The sequence below is a fragment of the Ornithodoros turicata genome, chromosome 9, assembly GCF_037126465.1.
Source record: "Ornithodoros turicata isolate Travis chromosome 9, ASM3712646v1, whole genome shotgun sequence".
Lineage (NCBI taxonomy): Eukaryota > Metazoa > Arthropoda > Arachnida > Ixodida > Argasidae > Ornithodoros > Ornithodoros turicata.
The window spans coordinates 24,974,882-24,994,126 of NC_088209.1; the positions used below are offsets into that span (position 1 = coordinate 24,974,882).

At 43.2% G+C, this 19,245-nt stretch overlaps 2 protein-coding genes across 9 annotated transcripts in view; one reads left to right on the plus strand and one right to left on the minus strand.

Moving 5' to 3' along the window:
* The window catches only part of LOC135368445 (cadherin-23-like), a 489,752-nt gene that overhangs the window by 288,949 nt on the left and 181,558 nt on the right, over positions 1-19,245 (plus strand). For 6 of the 7 annotated variants that reach the window (XM_064601708.1, XM_064601707.1, XM_064601705.1 and 3 more), the window contains one exon: positions 7,376-7,454. The exons of the other annotated variant lie outside the window; for it this stretch is intronic. The gene's annotated coding sequence lies outside the window, so the exon portion shown is untranslated. The remainder of the gene's footprint in view (positions 1-7,375; positions 7,455-19,245) is intronic. 7 annotated transcript variants of the gene reach the window in all.
* LOC135368446 (follistatin-related protein 5-like) overlaps positions 1,025-19,245 on the minus strand; it is a 153,034-nt gene continuing 134,813 nt past the window's right edge. The window contains exons 4-15 of one of the 2 annotated variants that reach the window (XM_064601715.1): positions 17,122-17,343; positions 16,005-16,250; positions 15,410-15,613; positions 13,255-13,421; positions 11,713-11,830; positions 10,636-10,794; positions 10,341-10,472; positions 8,734-8,993; positions 7,870-8,055; positions 6,653-6,833; positions 5,519-5,725; positions 1,025-4,480 (exon numbers count right to left, since the gene is read on the minus strand). In XM_064601715.1, coding sequence (XP_064457785.1) covers positions 4,116-4,480; positions 5,519-5,725; positions 6,653-6,833; positions 7,870-8,055; positions 8,734-8,993; positions 10,341-10,472; positions 10,636-10,794; positions 11,713-11,830; positions 13,255-13,421; positions 15,410-15,613; positions 16,005-16,250; positions 17,122-17,343 — 2,447 coding nt within the window. In that variant the 3' untranslated portion in view covers positions 1,025-4,115. Of the gene's footprint in view, positions 4,481-5,518; positions 5,726-6,652; positions 6,834-7,869; positions 8,056-8,733; positions 8,994-10,340; positions 10,473-10,635; positions 10,795-11,712; positions 11,831-13,254; positions 13,422-15,397; positions 15,614-16,004; positions 16,251-17,121; positions 17,344-19,245 lie in introns of both variants that reach the window. The other variant, XM_064601714.1, reaches the window with a different exon arrangement.

The following is a 19,245-nucleotide window of genomic DNA, read 5'->3' on the forward strand; positions in this document are numbered from 1 at the left end:
AGGCTATTTATTTGTTTGTTTATGTAAGTACCTCGATTGCCCGCAATGCCATTACATAGAACTTGGAAATAAATTTGAGCAGTAGTGTAGGAGAAGAAAATCGAAAATATCCCTGTATAATTTTAGATGACAGTTTCGGTTCCGATTTCTTCTGTTGCCTTGTGTGGTGGACTAATACATCTAATATTTTCGGAGGAATTTTCAAATGTACGGGTACTTTTGTGAGAGCCCATTGCGAGACAATAATGCCAGCTCTTAGTGAATGTTGCTAAGGCCGATTAGTAACCAAATTTGTTGTAATGGCGGTGCGCGGCACGCACGAACTACAGCGTGCTTTGTTTGGCATTCCCAGGGACATCCATATTGGACGTTATACGGATATGGTGTCTTCGACCGCTCTGGATATCTGAGGGATATCCATCGGATGTACGAATCGGATCACCAGCTCCCGTGGCACAGTGGTTATGATGATCGCTTTCCACGCCGAGACTGGGAGGTGACACGGGTTCGAATCCTGTCACCGGCTGTGCTGTCTGGGGTTTTCCCTGGGTTTTCCAGACGAATGACGGCACAGTTCCCCCTGAAGTCGGCCCAGGACGCATACTAACCTCCCTGTCCCCCACCCCTTCCTGCTATCCTCTCTCCATCTGTCCACATCTGTACGCCGCTCATAGCCACAGTTGCACAGCCTGTGGCAGTATCCATACAACATGCAAAAGCTTCGCAAGAGAAGCTGAATTGCTCCAAACAACTGCATACTGGATTATGTCTGGACGTAGTTGGTATGCATGTGATCGCCCTGGATCTGGACGTGACCAAAAGATGACCACTTCAATATATCTACATCCTCCGTGGGTTCATGTTACCTTCCTGGGTTCCTTTCCCCTGACAGCCATGCTTGTGAAATGCAGTGAATAATTTGTAGCTTCGTGTACATGAAGACACAGCATACAGTACACAAGCACACATTCAAAGTGTACCTGCACACAATATGTATACATGCTCACTTCAGTAAAGATTTAGATTTCGTAAAGACCAGCTTTATTATCTTACTGCTCGTTATACAGCAGATGAATTTTTACCACAAGGCAGCAAAAGTAAACGCACAAGTTATGAATAGGAGCTTGACAGTCATGAGTTGACAGCAGTGGACATCAACTTCAATTGTACATATCATGAGCTACTGCTTCGATCATTGTAGCTTTTTTACTGTAGATATCAGAAGCCATATCGGCAGGCAGACCGCTCACCAAGAGGATGCCACCGATCTCAGAAGATATTTATGTTTACCTTACCATACGAAGATAATGGTGCTTCTACGGTGGTGTTCTGCTAGGTTGATAAAAAGTAATGAAGCATAAGGTACCTTTTAGCACAACATATTTTCTCGCTTCCTCCATAATTTTAATCAATTCATTTGGCACAGTGCTTGCTTTATCATGTGTACAAATGTGTACCTACATAACACACTGCATATCTTTTTATGTGCATTATGCACCAGCAACACAAACAATACTGCTGCATGACTGGACCAAATAAAGTGCGTTCTCCTGCAACACGAACTGCATGCGGCCAATAGTTTTTTTTTTTTTTCGCACTGTGAAGTACTATATTACACGTGTTCATCATACCTGTTCCTCACAATATGTTTGTCTAAAGTTATGCTTATGAAAGCACTACTATAAAAATATATAACAGCCATAGCCGCTACAAGGAAACACACCCACAGCCACACACGCACACACAAACAAAAAATGACTCAAGTATGCACAAAGTATACAACAGTAGTTTGCAGTGTGTACTCCTAAACATCTGACTGCTGCAGCAATGCTTTCTCCTTTTCCTCTTTTTTTCTTTTTTTTCATTCACATGCTTGAAAGGGCTGCCTCCTTGCATCAGCAGGCAGACATCAGACACACGATTCTACTTACAGAGCAACACGCACTGTGAAGAAGATGACCCAGAATAACAAATGGCAGCCCTCACGGACCGCGTCACTACCCTTACATCAGAAGACCGCTCATGATGGCACAAGAACTGTACACAAAATGATGGAGTCTGCTGTTCAAACGTTTCATTGAGAAAGTTCAGAGTGAATCCCGAAACAGTAAAACAGCAACCTAAACTGTGGAACCTACATTTGACCCTAAGGTACCGTTGATGCTGCATAGCTGTATGATCAAAGTAAGGAGCAGTTTGCTGAACAAATTGTAAACAAGCTTCAAATAGCAGTTTTTGTCACAATCAGTGCACCACCTACACAGTTCCACGATGTCAGGCACAGGCTGTGCCTTTTAATACCATGGTGGTAGTGCAATACAAGTTCGTAAATGTCTGATGATCACTTGGAATGTGAATGAAGTGAACACAGATATAAACAAAGAAATATTGAGACGATATATAAAGGGCATGTAAAAAATATGACTTAAGTATTGTTCCGCTAGGAGGCTAGATCGGTATGCAAGATTAATGGGAGACGAGTAGCTATCATCTATTGTTCAACTTCAATACCATTATTTTGAGACCTTCAACGTGCATTGGCGTGTGCTTGACACCGCAGCACAAAGACAGAAATGAGTAACATCTCACCTGTAAACTGAACACTTGTCAATTTTCAGAGGTTTTACAACAGGTGTAGGACTAAAGCTACTACACTGCTACAGAATTTTCCTTAACAATCATGAAATTGTGTTCACTGTTGGATTTATGCTTTTCCATGAGAAAATCAAATAGGAGAGGGTAAGATGCATGACATGTACTTTCGTAAACACATTTAGAGATAGGGTACGAAGACCTTTGGAAAGTGTCCTGTACATACTACTCCCGCTCACTTTGCTCATTTGCCAACAACACTGATACAACAAAGACTAGAAATATGTATATTTACAGTTGGTACATAAAAGCAAATGTAACAAAACTAGCATGGCAATATGTGCTGCACAAAATATAATAAAAGACAACGACCTCATGGTACGACACAAGCTGGGAATCCCAACACTATGTGCTGAAATACTCGTAATAAAAAAATTAAAAAAAGTGTTTGTGTCAGAACCGCTACCAAGCAACAAAACTTTTTCTTTTTGTGAAGGCATAAACACCACAGTCAATGTACAACATTTTTTTTTAGTTCTGGAATGCTTCCGTCATACTTAGGACCAACGTATGCAGAAACAAACGTGAAGAATTTACAACTGGCTTGAAAAATTCGATTGCTCTTTCAATTTCCTGTGTACAAACCTCACGTCTATACGTTAAGCATGTGCATATATTGATCCATTTGTGATACCTGCATCATGCAGATCTGATACCTTTTCTGCCATGTGACCACAAAGGTTGACTGTGCATTTTGCAAACAGAGCTAAAATATATTTTGAAAATAATGCTCCAACTTGGTTAGTATCGCAGAGATCAACACAGCAGGAGATAAAATATTCTCAATTGCCCTGCACATAAACTATACGTCACATTGTAGAACTCACTGTTTCGGATTTGTGGCCTGGGTGAGTATTAGTGAACAACACTCATACATATCTGCAATGAAAAATCCAGACCTGTCGCTGTCCCGTACTTTCCATGCTCGCCATAGAAAAGAAACTAATTAATTAGACATAGAGATGCAGCAAATTATGCCCTGTGCTGCACGCAGGCCATGTCACCTATCTAGTTTAGCTGTTGCACTTTTAACCTCACAGATGGAGGTTGGTGTCTTGCTAAGTACCATTACACGTAGCAGTGTCCTTGCCTTCCGCAGACTTTGTGTAACAAATCATTGTGCCTCTTCACGTTCTACGCTGCTAAAGTGGAAGCAATTCACAGCCATTGTTCTTCAGTCTCTCGTTAATGGTGGAACAGAAAATATAAATTTTGAATAGCCTATTTTGCATCAAACTTGTACATAGCACAAGCCTCAAGCTACTTCACCTGTATCATACTGCATGTATTGGTTGAAAAGTCTTTCACGTACACTAAACTTGAATTAATCCATTGCAGAGTATATTGGCTCTATGTCCCACCTCAAGAATTCTCAATTTCTTTTGGTATTCTCTGTTTATACAATTTGCACTGCAGGAACTATTAATGAAATTAAATTGTTTCCACAGCTCCTGTAATGGAGGTTATGGTGATCGAACCCAAACCATCATTCTTGGATGGACGATATTCCCAATCTCGCAATTTACGGTTCGCGTCTTCCCGTTTACAACAAAGATGGCTTCGTTGGCTGTCGTGACCATGTAAGTGCCAAACACGCCCGCACTGGTGATGGGTCGGTTGGTGTTTCCCCACTGCGCCACCAGGGGATCGATCGCCCGACCTATGCCAGTGATCATTTCCACTTTGCCATCTTGCAGATTCACCAGCAAGATATCTTCCTTGTTTGAAGAACTCGCATACAGATCGTAGCTGTGGCTTGTTCGTGATGTGAAAAATGTGACATCACTTATTTGTAGAGTTGTTTTCACGTCAAATAGAAACTTGAGGCCTGCGGAAGAAAAGGCTAGTTCTGACTTTCTTTTTTTGAACATCTCAACTCACACACAATTCAAAGACAATTTGCACCAACAGGAACATTCTAGGTATGTGTGAATATTCGAATTCTAGAATTCGAATCGAATATCAATCACTCGAAGTATTTGATTTGCGAATCAAATATCCAATATTCCGTTTTCCGAATATTCGACTATTCCCCAAATATGAACGACACCGCCCCGAAAGTGGGCCTCACCTGATGCTTCCCTGTATGAGGTGAAGCCTGCTTTACGAAACTGCCATTGCTGCAAGACCAATACAGGCAGACCATTTTGTTAATGTTAGTCAGTCAGTCAGTCAGTTAGTTAGTTAGTTAGTCAGTTAGTTGGTTGGTTAGTTATGCTTCACCGCAGGAAGGGGTCCCTCCCACGTGCACCTTAGTGGTGCCGACGGAAGATGTTGGTTTGATGTCTCGGAGGTTGCAGTTAGAAAGTTAAGTCTCTGCTAATGCTTGCAGCTCAGGAACAAAAAGGGCGTCGTCCCTTAAATTCAAAATTTTAGCAACACAACTTCCCCAGGGGAGACACCAGTGTGCAAACACTATTACTAATTTTTCAGTTTAATTTCATTTTTCATTCAATCAGGTTGAATTACCAGCCTTTCCAGCACTGAACCATTACACACAAATCACTGTACTGTCCTTCATCACAGACACAAATGATGTTCAAAACATCATTGCACAGTGATTGTGCATTCAGTTGTGCATATCAATTAGATGCAAAGTATGCTTCTTATGAGCTCTCAAGTTTCGCTTTTACAGGACAACTTGCGAGTCATTGCATTTTTGGCCTGATCTCTTCTTCTTCGTTTGTCAGATCACCACACATCACTTCTGTTGCAACCCAAGAACCCAAGGTACTTGGCTGGTTTGATTTTCGATGGAGCTAGCTTACTATACCTCACTACAACAGTAATTCGGGTTGCAGACTTATGCAACATCCGATATCTGTAATGCACATAAAATACTCTTCAATGCCTCTTATGAACTTACCTTCTTCAGTGACTTCCTGGGCAACAATTATGACACTGTTGTTGCTGCTCTGAAGCGTGATCACATGCTTTGAATCGGGTGAGACGTGGGGTCGACCAAACAAGTTTGTCTTGTGCGACAACACCGTGTCTGTAAGGTAGTCCAACAGTATCTGTCCCATCGGACGTTGCGTAATGGGTTCCAGGCACTCAAGAATTACATATCCTCCTGCGGAAGGAAGGTCCTTTGTTACTGTGTACTCACTGTACTCCAGCCCAGAGGAAGTGACAACTTCAATTATAAGTAAGGCAAGGAGTTATCTAGCCTTCTTCAAGTTTACAGGAAGCGTGGACCTCCACGCGAAAGCTTGTACAAATTAAACTTAAACAAAAATCTTCAGTGACGGCTTCTGTATTTTGTTTATGTGATCTACAGGACTTGACTCCCCTCTTCGTATACGCATTCGCAAGTGGAGTGCAAGAAATGTTTGATTGAACATGGGACCTCCCAGCATTTTCCCAGCACCCCAATACACTCCTAACAACACCCCAAAATCTTGCAACATTCCCTTCCAAATACGCCATAGAAGCAGCTGATGTGGACGTCACCCCACTAAGGGGCACAACCCCCCCTCCCCCTAAAAACGACGAAAAGTCCTGGGAATATCCCTGCTGCACCCTGAACACACAGGAGGAACACATAAGAAAATCGAGTTTTATTTCATTCACTTTCTATTTCAACAAATGCAGTGCAGACTATGCACACAAGCTTGTGTGTATTAAAGTTATCTCCTCCACTGTAGCACTTAATTCCTTGTATATTGATTGTCCTCTTCACTATACTACCTGGACTGCATACGTATATATATTTTTTATTTATGTCGAAAAAAAAAAAAAAAAAGAGAAACACTGTCAAGGAGCCCGCGAAGAGGGAATCACACACGTAACATGAAAAACGGTTAGGAGCAAATAAGATTTATTTGAACAAGAACTCCTAACCGTTTTTCATGTTACGTGTGTATTTTATATATGTATGATATGATACCTACGACTTATACTATATGATACCTATGATTGTCCATGAAGCTATAAGCAGAACCAGTAAAAACCACTTTTTTTTTTTTTGAATTGTAGATCATCCTGCACAAAGGCTTACCTAGAGACGCAAAGTCTGCACTCTTTGGAGCACAGTTGTAGGGTGTTAGGTCCACAGTCTTGATGTACTTCATGGCACGCAAGTCCATCTTATACATTCCCCTTTGATTTGTGTGAACCACGTAGCCATACTTCCATGGGTACCCGAGGTCTTGAGAAGGAGGGATGAACAACCCACTCACCTGCGAGGAAAATGACCCAAATGTGCTTTCACAGTGAGCATTAAACTACCTTCACGAAGCAAGTTGCAGGAATGTTTACTAGTATATGCCGGTACACTATTGATGTGAAGGTACGGGTAACGTGAGGCAACTAGTAGGGGTGTGGGAATATTGGAGTTGTCGAATTGGAATCGAATATCCGATTTTCGGTTTTTCGAATAATCGACTATTCACCGAATATGAAATATGAACGGCACCTCCCCGAAAGTGGGCTTCACCTGATGCTTCCTTGCATGAGGTGAAGCCTGCTTTACGAAATTGCCAGTGCTGCAAGGCCAACACAGGCAGGCTGTTGTTTAGCTTAAGATAGTGTTAGCGCAATTTTATTGCGTATACTTTGCCTGAGGAAGGGGCGGCATCACTCCCAGGTACACTGTAGCGGTGCCAGCGGGGGATTCTGATTTGATATCTGGGAGGTTGGCCCTTAAAAAGTTAAGACTCTTAAACAATGCCTACAGCCCAGGAACAAAACGGGTATTTTAAAGATTTCTCTCACGTTTAAGGTTTCAGCAACACGACTTCCCCTGGCGAGGCATACAAACCCCAGCAAAGAAGCTAAAGGACGTCTACGACAAAGCTGAGGTAGGACGCCAATTTGTTTGTTTCACAAGTTGACGGATGTTCGGAAACAATTACGTACAGCCTCAACTGTGTAACATGGCACTGCCTGACATGAAATTTTGAAATCAAGATAATTACCCCAGTAGTTACTCACCCGAAAAGCAGGGAACACAGTCGTGTAGCATTAAAGGGTAGGGGCTTCCCACAGGTGAATTGCGTGTGACTCTTGTGACAGTTAATGCCACAAAAATTATACTAAAGCAATGGGCTAAAAATTGCAAACTTGTAGTGCAAAAGGCGCGTATTATAAACTTCGCATGACTATTCAATATTGAATTCGGTATTCTTTCCCCTATTCGAGTCAATATTCAATTCGACTTCAAATATTCTAATTCGCACACCTCCAGCAATTAGCTGTTGGGGAAGTCGCACTTACAAGGTCAAAGTGTCCATCAACTGGTTCTGGATGTACAGTGTGGTGCTTCTTCTTCTGGCTGGCATCACGTATTATTTGGATTGTCTTAGTGCCCCTATCCACAGGGCCTCTCCAACACAACACCCACACTTGGTCTAAATGAGGCACATAGTGCAGGTCAACGGGGTACTTGTCTGTCACAACAACCTAGGTGAAGTCCAGAACAGTGTGATGTTAACATGGATGCATCACGAGCATTTCAAAACTTCTTTGTTTGTTAAAAGCGCAGGCCTTGTTAAATTTTTCTTGGCATTGTTATTGCAAAGACCCTTAACGTTTGTGAGCCCAAAGACAAAAAAACACTGAATGGACTCCGTCCGAAAGCTTGTACCTTAATAAATCTACGATCGTCTTCAGTGTTTTTTTGCCTTTGTATTCTTCAAACTATGGTCTTGACTGCCCTTCTACGTCTTTGCGCTTCTCTTGTTTGTGAGCCCCCAATTTCCACGAATTTTGCAAAAAAAAAAAGAAAAGCTAAATTTAAGGGCACATAAAAATCCAGATAACAAAACTGACACTTCAAAAACATGCAATGATGCAATCATAAACTTTCTGTTCATGGCTGGTCGCACAGCACTTGCATAAGCGTCTGAACAGAGCTCAAGCACTGCACAATATCACTTTCATCAAATGAGGTGAGGTGACTTCGATCGTATCACAAAGCAAACCAATCCAGCCACAAATCGTAACGTTGAGAATTCGTAGAATTTAGTACCCGTAATTGCGTGCTGTCTGTCTGATTTGCAAAAAATTTGAGCTGCAAAATTAAAGGGCTTTCCAGTATCTGCTACACTTTCTACTGGCTTTTGATAATGAGCTACTCACATCCACGACCACCATTTGTATCCTCGAGATGACGAGCACCCTGCCCTTTGTGGGTTGTGATACGTAAACATAACGGTCGGCTACGTTGATGGCCCGTCCCCACGAGCAGTTGGTGCCGCGATCTCCGCATACGTACTCCTGTGTGCCCGGAATAATATCCACACTTTGAATTTGGTGATAGAGTCGGCAGTTGTCTGGATCGTACACAGCCACGCCCCAGTCGTGGAAGGCAAAGAAACGTCGCTCCTCCGAAGGTGCAGCTGCAATCAACAGCAAAAGTGTCTATAAAGTTCCTGACATAAAGCGGGGCAGTGTGCAAGTCATGTACAGTCGCCGTCCGATTTTTCGGACTCGGCGGGGATCGCGCAAAAGTCCGAATAATCGAGCAGTCCGAAAAAACGAATTTCGCGTCAAAATAAACTTTACTAAGCCCTAATAGGCTGGAAAATTTGTCGATGCTTTCCTAACGCGCTTCCAGCTCTGCCTGATGACATCAGCTTCTATTTCCCGAAGCGACATTTCGTCAATGTACACTGTCAGAGGCACCGCCGTGATCAAGTCCGCAAGTCGGCTTCACCTAACGCATGCGTGCTGTAGGTGAAGCTCGCTTTACAGCGCTGTCGCAAGACTCGCGAGCGGACAGCACGTGCTGGGCTGTTGGCCAAAAACGAAGACGCAAAAGCGTTACGACAGACCTCTTCTACTCAGAGGAATGGAAAATGAACAATCAACACTGCCTATTTTTCGGCTCAATATTTTAGTTGGTTGATTTCTTCTGATACGAATTTGGGATGATACCAATATTTTCCGTCACCCCAAGAGAGAAATTCGCTGGTTGGGCAAACAGAGTCCGAAATATTGAGCGACGGAGCTGCACGGCGTCCGAAATTTTTGACGTTCTTATACATGAACTCTATGGGACCCGAGGCCGTTCCGCGAACGAGTCCGAATAATCGAGCATGTCCGAAAAATCGGTCGGCGACTGTATGTACTTATAGGCATGCAAAATATAGAAACATAAGCATACAAAAAAGTAGGTTATTAAAGGAAGGTTGCTCCCTGAAATGTAACATATGTCCAGAGAAACCGGAGATACAATTCGCTGCTCCAACTAGCTGCTCGCCACCTAGCAGACCCAATAGAAGCACTCCATGAAGGAGAGTAACAGCAGCCGGCCGATATGTTTCGCGGCGACCCGAAACTATGCCGCAACTTTCCTTCGTGCGCGATGGAGATTCCCGGCTTACACTGCAATATGCACTGCTCAGTCCCGCAGTGCAAAAATATCGCAGAGAACAACAATCAATGCCGAGAAGGGGAAGAGAAAAAACATACTATTCCAGGAGCGGCGTGAATGAAAACAACGGAGACGGAACAAAACGACACGCAAGTTATGCTATTTGTACAAGTCTTGAAGCGTGTCTTGTGGAAGAAGGGATGAAGCAGGTTGATTCTATTGATTGATTCATTCATCGGCAGTCCTTCTTTTCTCTGCCATCTTGAAGGTGACGTGAGTGCCTCTACAGGTAGTTGGAGAGGCGAACAGTGCAAGGGGTCTTCCAGCAATCTGAAAGCATCCCCAGTGGGAAATGTGCATTAAGACTTACTTGGTGTTGGCTGGTCCTGCACCACGAGAGAACTAATGTCCCTGGTAGACCCTGCAGGGTTAGATGCTACGCACATGTATGCCCCTGTGTCACTGTATGTAATCTTGCCCACCATCAGTGCTGTGCCATTGCCTGGAAGCAACATCAGTTAAATTGCCCTGTGGAGCTGTCATCATTACTGTTCCCGGCACATTTCTTAATGCATTCTAACATGGCAGATCACTCAGAGACGAGGTCAGTACCTTCCTCTCAATGAATGGCATCGGAAATTCCGATACATATTGCATAAACCTACCAACTATGGTGTACTTGTCTGTAGCCATCTTCAAACCTTCGTCGTTTTTAAGCCATGTGACCCTAGGAGTGGGAACGCCAATGACATGGCATTCCATTTCGGCCAGCTCTCCTGGAGCCCGTGACTGTAACTTTGGTATGACATGGACCTCTGGCATGGCTGTAAGAATACAAACGACTTTCGTTGTCATTCGCGATTATGGACATTAAAAAAATGTGTTTATTTGGGAGGACAACTAGGACAGTGAGACATAAGGGCACGTTAAGTAGCGGCTCTACCCAACTCGCTTGGTGTACCCTCTCCATCGTACTTAGGCGCCTCTACTAAATGGTCTTTCAGAGCTACGTGCACGCTATGCGCCCGGGAGAAGTTTCCAAGGCGGTTGATTTGTTTTCCAGACTTCACTTCCTCTATACGTAACGGAGCTGGAGCAGCACTTACGCGCTCCGACCTCCAAGCTGGAGCATGGAAGTTCATCAAGAGTGTCACGCACCAGAAAAAAATTGTGACACCGTCTAGTAAAATGGACTCCCTGCACTCTGGAGCCACTACTTAACGTGCCCAAAATCAATCAACTAATACCTGCACCACACGGGCAGAACAAATGACATTATCCCGTAATGCCATGAAGGTTTTAAATGACATTGTTCACGAAGGTCGTGCCACACTTGAGTTTGTAATGATTATTAATGCCGATGCCATGATGTTGACGCCGCCCCCTTGGCGCTGTCATGCATTGTTTTGCTTTTGTTGGGAAAAAATCCAAACAGCTCCAGGTTTTTCCTCATCAAGGAATTCCTGCGTAACTTCGACCAACACATCCCCAATCACCAGTGCTAGTTTTGTTGAGAAATTTGTGATGCAGGATAGGAAGGAGAGAGTCGCACGAGAGCTATGCTTCTCTAATAGCACAGTCCTTCAGTAGATAGTACGTTCACTAGAGTTAAAGGAATCGCATATTTGGGTAGTGTAAGCTAGGTTATCTTCTCAGGCATGGTAACTGGAAAATGTTCGGAATGCTCTCACCTGAGCTTCAGTGTTGTATACATTGCAATCAACACTACTCTGAATACTTACTCTGAACATGAAGAATGTGTGTCTGCGTCACATCACGGTTTCGTTGTGCGTGACATGTGTAGTTTCCTGAGTGAACGAGTTGCACATTTGTAAGGTAGAGGGATCCGTCCACAAAGACCTGTAAGAGACAGAGTTATACTACTTCGTTAGACAAAGAACACAATTTCTCCCCGCAGAAACTACAGTAGGCATCCAGCATTGCCTTTACAGTCACCGACCGATTTGTCGGACTCTGCGGGGCATCGCGCACGAGTTCGAATGATCGAGCAGTCCGAAAAAATGAATTTCGTTTCAAAAGCCAACTTTATTAAGCACTAGTAGGCCAGAAAAACTTGTCGATGCTTCCTTGCTGGGCAGCCTTCCATCTCCGTCTGATAACATCGGCTTCTTTTTCCCGAAGCGATATTTGGTCACTGTATACAGACGAAAGCAACAGAATCGCCTTTATTAATTCCGAGTTTGACGGCTGCACTGGGAAACTGCAAGTCGTCGATATCCCGAACACATGGAGGGAACATTTCAGGACACCTTCTGGCAACATTAGGTGTCACCATTCTGCAAGTCGGCTTCCCTTAATGCCTGCGTGCTTTAGGTGAAGCTCGGTTTACGGCACTGTCGTGCGACTAGCGAGTGGGCAGCACGTTCTGGGCCTTCGCGAACAGACGAGTTCAGAAAATCCCAGTGATCTTTGCACACGCATTGCATCCTGGGCGCTTGCTGAGTGCGGGAACGAAGAATAATCCTTCACAGATGGCAACCGTCTGTGCAGAATGAGTAGACCATGATGTTTTAGGGCTAAACCCGATTTTCCCCCGAATTTGCTCCCCAAATTGAGGTTCACCTATCTAGGGTTAAACCCGATTCCTACCTGCAAAACTGCACCTAGGCTAGGCACCTCAAGGCATCGACATACTAGTTTCTCACAAAATATGTGATTGCCCCTTCCTTCTGGCACTCTGGATAAATGGTACAGTGAACGTTTATTCTACAATAATGCCCGATTTCTCCGCCAACTCAGTCTGATGGTAATTTTTCTGCCCGAATTTGCATGAATTTTCGACATCAATTTATTGACCCGATTTCTACACCCCGAATTTGGAAAAATATAAAACCCGAAAACTTCAGGGTCTAAGAATGAGCAGCGCTTAGCATTCTCTACTGCCTGTATTGATGGGCAAATTTGCACGTTGGCAAGTTTGTTTGACGATGAGGCAGATTGAGTGATTAAGAATGTGTTATACCAGGGTTAACTCCGAAAAAGAAGGCTCTGCTGATACTGAGCAGAATGGTTTCCTAGGCAACATGCACTGACATGATTCACGATTTGGGGTGCGCCGTGCTACGTATCTCCATATGACGTCTTTTACACACATTTCTCTGTCATCTAGTACTTGTAGTAGTGGGCTATGCTTAGAGTATGTTCGTAAGTATGTCACATCCTTCTCCAGGGATGTTGCTTATGGTCATTTCGTGGGTATAAGAGTGTTAGAACTTCATAAGGTTGAATATAAACTGCCTCCACTGCAGCTCATGGATACACACCTTGATTTCATCCTCGCTCAATGTCGACAGATCCATGTTATTCCTGCGCCACACTATTGGGGGTGGTGGTGTTCCAGTAACATCACACTTTATTTCAACATTATCGCCCACACGTGCAGTAACATGGTTTACTTCAAGTGATTTGTCTAATGATACCACTGAAACGCCTGAAAATGTAAGAACACACAAAGTTAGACAAAAGGCATTTGCTGCAGTGTGATTCCCTTCTAGTGTAACTATGCTGAAACTCTAATGCCACTTCACTAACTGTTCATCCAACTTAGAGCACAGTGGCAATACTATATGTTGGTTGAGCATGACTTACTCCAATCAGAATAAGACTACACACTGCGAGATATAGTATTTTATTTACTGCTCCATTAAACGCTAGGTACTAGCAATTAGCTGTTCAGGACATGGTTGAATGGGAACATGAGGCGTTCACAGGGCATATGCACACAGTCAGCAGGCTTGTTCAACATCCATTCCTCTGATGACAAACCACCACCAGACACACGCCCATAACAGAGAGGGCACAGGCGTACAGAAAACAAAGGGTCATGCTTCATAATGCAACGATTATATAGTGCAGAGAAACCCACTTATAGCGATAAGAGTTCAGAAATAATAACCATAGAACGGCTTTACTACATCCATAACCACTTTATCTTATCTGGGGTGTGTGTATGTTCACCGCAAGGGTTACTTAAACTACTAGACCTTTTCTTGCTATCTCTCTGAACGATGTTTGTCAGCCAACATCTCCATCTAGTACCCATAAATGAACCTACCTTTTATGTGGTGCACAATTGTGTATGTGACGGAAGCCACGTCTCTTACAGAGCACATTAGGCTGGAGCAGTTGATTAATTTGAGATCAGAGTTGATTCGACTACAAATTACTCACTCACTCCCTTAGCGGAGGAGTGAGAGGTTGCTGTCCAGATGTCCCGTAACTCTGCGAGATGTCCGCGGCATTCCTTTTCTCAATGTCGCGCCCTCATTGGTCCCTAGGGGGTGAATTTTTTGTTGTTTTTTTTGCAGAGAGGGAATTCGGGATGCTCTCAACATCTGGCGTCTGGTCTTGTCCTGTATCCCATCGAATGACAGTCAAATATACGTAGAGCCTGGAGGTTTAGGATTTAACCTGATTCTTCTCCAAATCTGCACCCCGAATTGAAGTTTGCCTCTTTGGGGTGAAACCTGATTTTTACCCGGCAAATTGCACTCACTCAAGCGTCCATAGGAATGCACACTAACTCGCTTGGCAGCAAATCCAGCTACATCACCATTTGTACCAAACCAGCACAGTTAATTTGAGTAACTGAGCCAGATATCTCCCCGAATTTAGCATACTCAAAAGTTTTTCCACCCGAATTCTCATGAATTTAGAGCATATGTTGAGTTACCAGATTTTTACCCCCCGAATTTAGAAAAAAATATTTCCCGAAAACTTCAGGCTCTAAATATACGCCACTCTTTCACGCGGGATTTTTCATACCGTGGTCAGTGTTCCAGGAAGAATAAAATAACGTTATATAGTACATGTAGTTTCAAAATTGACTGGAACAGATGCTACCATCCCTTTAAGGTACTTTCCCTTCTTCTTTCTTTTTTTTTTATTGGTAGTAAACATATCCCTCTCCCCCTCCCCCTTTAAAGTAACTTGAGGTAACTCCACTGCTTTGTAGAACGCAAATCATAACTACTGACAGTGGTGTCATGATGGCTATAGAATTTATATTTGCATGGTGAATCTGAGCATCATAATAATGCATAGTTAAAAGGGATAAAACCCTCAGTGCAGTGAAAGACGAGGACGGAACACGAAAAGAGACGAGGACACAGCACTGAACTGCCAACCGACACAACCCAACTGCCAACTGCCACACTGAACTGCCAACTGCCAACTGCCACAAAACCGATGGCGAACTGCGTTCCTGCGACGATGACTATGATACACTACACGTAGAAATAACGCAGGTGCTGCCGATGTACTTCTTTGGCTCTTGCTACAGAGCATCCGATATGCGAGCGAGTATGACAATGGACTGCTTTGTAAGACCTGTACCGATATAACTGGGTTTCACGCGTGCAAAGAAGGCCGTCGGGGGACAGAAGGAAGGAAACCCATTGAACTTACTGTATAACTTACTAAAGGCAAGATAGAACTCATTGATGTTCAAGCGGCCATCATGGTTGGCGTCGTCAAAGAGCAGCATGTCTGCCAAGATGCACACAGTAGACAGCTGGCCGAGATGATCCTCTTCCCCTGCCTTCCACAGCTCTTCGGCTTCTAACAGGCCATTGTTGTTGTGGTCATAGTGGGAGAACATCAGGCTAACCAAGTACTCGTTCCCTGCAGAACATAAGATGGTTCATAACTGTAAGTTGTGCACAGTGCAAGAACGCTGCAGCTCTGACTGGAGGTCCCGCTCAGCATGCTGAGATAAGAGAATAGTGGTTAAGCTCGGTTAACACCTGTTTTTACCTCCGACTTGCATCGTCGTCACTTGGGATAAAATCCACAAAATCCAGAAAACAAACGTGACAAAGTGCCAATCCAGCTACCAGGATGGGCACTGGATAATTAACACTAAGTGCCACTGATGCTGATACTTTAGTGCATTTTGCATTGCTAACATTTCAACATTTCACATAGAATGTAATAGTGACTATGCAAATATCCTACACAGCTGATTCTCAGTGCACACAATACAATGTGTGAGATAAAGCAGTTGCCATTATACCTGTCTTCTTACTGTCTGTCATCTTTGCACTGTTGTACAAGAGGAGGTTCTCCTTCATGAAGTCATATTCTTGCTGCGTGCATTCTTGTTGTGTTGAATCATCAGGTTCTGTTGTAGTCGTAACGCGGGCATCAGGGGTAGGAACATTAGTCCATGATGCCGGAACCTCCGTCCTTTCTAGCTTCTGCTCTGTCACTGGTGTTGTCAGTTCTTGCCTTTCAGTCGTTGTTTCACGCTCGGAGGAGCCTAAGGGCATGGAGATAAGGTACATTTGAGCTGGGATTCCCTACTGGCTTGCACGCATAATCTTTTAGAATAATACGATAAATTACCGGCAAATTATACTCACACATCTTAATTCTTAATTTTTACCAAATAATTCTAAAAACAGTTCGATTTTGGTTTGACAACCAAATTTGACAATTTGGTTTTCACAACACTTTAATATGTGCTCTCACAGCCTTGTGGACAAAATGCAGACACTATTTTTAAAGAATTTGCTTCCACAGCTTTTGGAAAAATATAGTGTGTGCCAAGTGAGAGCTTTAAAATGAATTAGGCTAGGTTTTGTAAAACATATCCCCTGATACTGTTTTGCCTATTGATTACCCAATTGCTCAACGACATACTACATGAGTCATTCAATCTACTCCCAGTTATTATTACACTAGTCACTATCGAACAAGGGAAAGCTCTGACAAGCATGCCGCTCAACTTGCCACACAAGTAAACATTTGCATGCTATCAAGATACATAGGAATTTACATGGGAGTTCAATACATTGAACCTATGATAGATTCGAAAAATAACAGCAATAATTCGGAGGCGACACCCTTTTTGAACCTCCCATTAACTCGAAGCAGAGAAGCAGCCATTTTAATTGCGTTATAGTCAAGCCCGTTTATTACGATCTTTAATATTAGCAAAATTATAAATTAGCAAATGTTATCTGCATTTCGTCAGGTATGTACCTGAAGAAATGCAGACTACTGCAAGAAAGCTTGTACGTTAATGAACAGTAGTTCCAGTGTTTTTATCTTTTTATCACTTGCGTTGACCGTGCTTCACAAAGTTTCTGCATTTCTCGATTTTTACCATGGTTCGACATTCAACTTACCCTTTTTCTTGTTGCAAACTCCTTTGTGATCAATAGTAATAGGCTTCCCTGCCATGCACGCAGCACGGTGGAGCTCACAGTGGTTTATGTAGTAGTTTCCATCTGATCCGCAGACCGGCTTTTTCCTCTTCTTGCAGAACTTCTGGCAAATACACGTCGCCTCACCATGCTTGTTCACTTCGCACTGCCTCCCCCTGCCGCATATCATGGTTTCACAGAGGTCTGCATAATGAATGAGCATGAATGAATATTTATTCATTATTTATTTACATGCACTATTTCACACAACTGCAGGTCTATGACGTGAATCTGCTCGTCAATCCTGTCGTCAATAAGCAATCGAATAGGTCCAACAATAGGTTATTATACTTTGTCTTATGACAAGCATATTGAATGGCAATATGTTGTAAATCAACGCGACTGAAACACACCATAGTTTAGATTGTAGAAGACACTGGAGATACTAGGAGTTGATTATATTTACTTAGACACGTGGCATAGACACACTTTCTTTCTTTCTTCTTATTGTTTATTTTTATTTATTTGTTTTTCCCACAGGCACTTTGAAATATACAGTCCCGATGATGTGCTGTCACATACTTCTTTCCAGTAAACTGCTATGATATGTGTGTGTTGTTCATGTTATCGTTCATTAAAATTACAACCCTTGATTATACCTTTTATGCAATTTTAACGTTTTTAATCAAGTGCACGCTCCTGGTATTTTTGACACCAAAATATATAATCGACCATTATGTTTAAAAACCGTTTTCTACGCATTTTGAAACAGTCTCACATGTTCAAACTGTTCTGGAGCAATGAAAATATATACCCCTACAGTTTGGTATTAGTATGATACGATGCTGACTTCGTGGTGGTGGTCCTATTATACTGCATCCCTGCAAACGCTATGCCGTACAAAGTGCAGTTATAGTGGATCCTATTGAGCAAATCTGACCTCCCGACACTAATTTCGTGTACACACATACAAGACACTACACATTTATGAAGACTAAAAAGTACTTCAGGGTTTTCTCACATACTCTTGCCCAACAAGCGAATGCTACGTCAAACTTGAACTGGATCAGTGTCCCTACCCTAACGGGATGAAATTGTAAAGTGCGCTTCTCCTAACGCACGCGTGTCTCAGGTGAAGCCGGCTATAAAGTTGTCGAGTTGAGTTTGAGTTTGAATATATATGAAGTTGAAGATATGGTACTCCGAATAGTAACTGAGACCAGTAGCGGTCCCAAACGTCCTACTAAATAGACTTGACGTCCTTCACCAAAAAATCTCCCTGTGTTCACCACGCTAGTCGCAGCAATGCAGTATGCAATACAAAGCAGCTCCGTGTAAGGTACGTAAATGTCGGGAAGTCCAGCGATAGTGGATACTGCGCGGACGCCCAGTCCGCGGGAGATTGCACCGGTCTAGGCTGAACGTTTCCCTTGGTCCAGGCATATTAGCACCAGGTTGGGATAGCAATTGAGATGGCCTTTCGATCACTAAGAGAACATATTCCCTTTGTGAACGGCCAGAATACACGGATCACATTACTGCTGAACTGCTAGCGCTTCGGGGCAGGTCGTGAGGTCCTCTGGGGTGCCATGGACAGGATACCTTGGAACCATACGTCCACTAGCTGAGCAACACTCTTCCATATCGCTCCTCAAGACTCAAGATAATCATTCCTCTTTCTAGGAATAGAGTTGTGGTTCTCTTAAGCCTGTGCTATCCTAACCGTTTGGAATGTCCCCTGCGCAAGCCTTCTTGTGCCATTCCTTAATGTTATACTGAGCCTCCACAGATGCCGTATTCTACCTCACAGCAATCGAAAACCGAAAAGAAAAAGGGAAAGAAAAGAAAGAAACGGAAAGAAAAATCAGCTCGATATCCTGACTAAAATTGCTCTTGGTTTCGGACTTTTTTATACCTTATGGTACCGACACTTTTAGACGGACTGTTGATGACGCAACAAATCGATTTAAAGGGGCGAAAATCGCGAAAATCTATCCTGGCGGAGTTAAAGATGCCGTTACCATAACGGCAACACAGAAGGAATGCGATCCATCCATAACGTCATTCGTAATATACCCGTGGAGGAAACCGCAATTTGCACTTTCC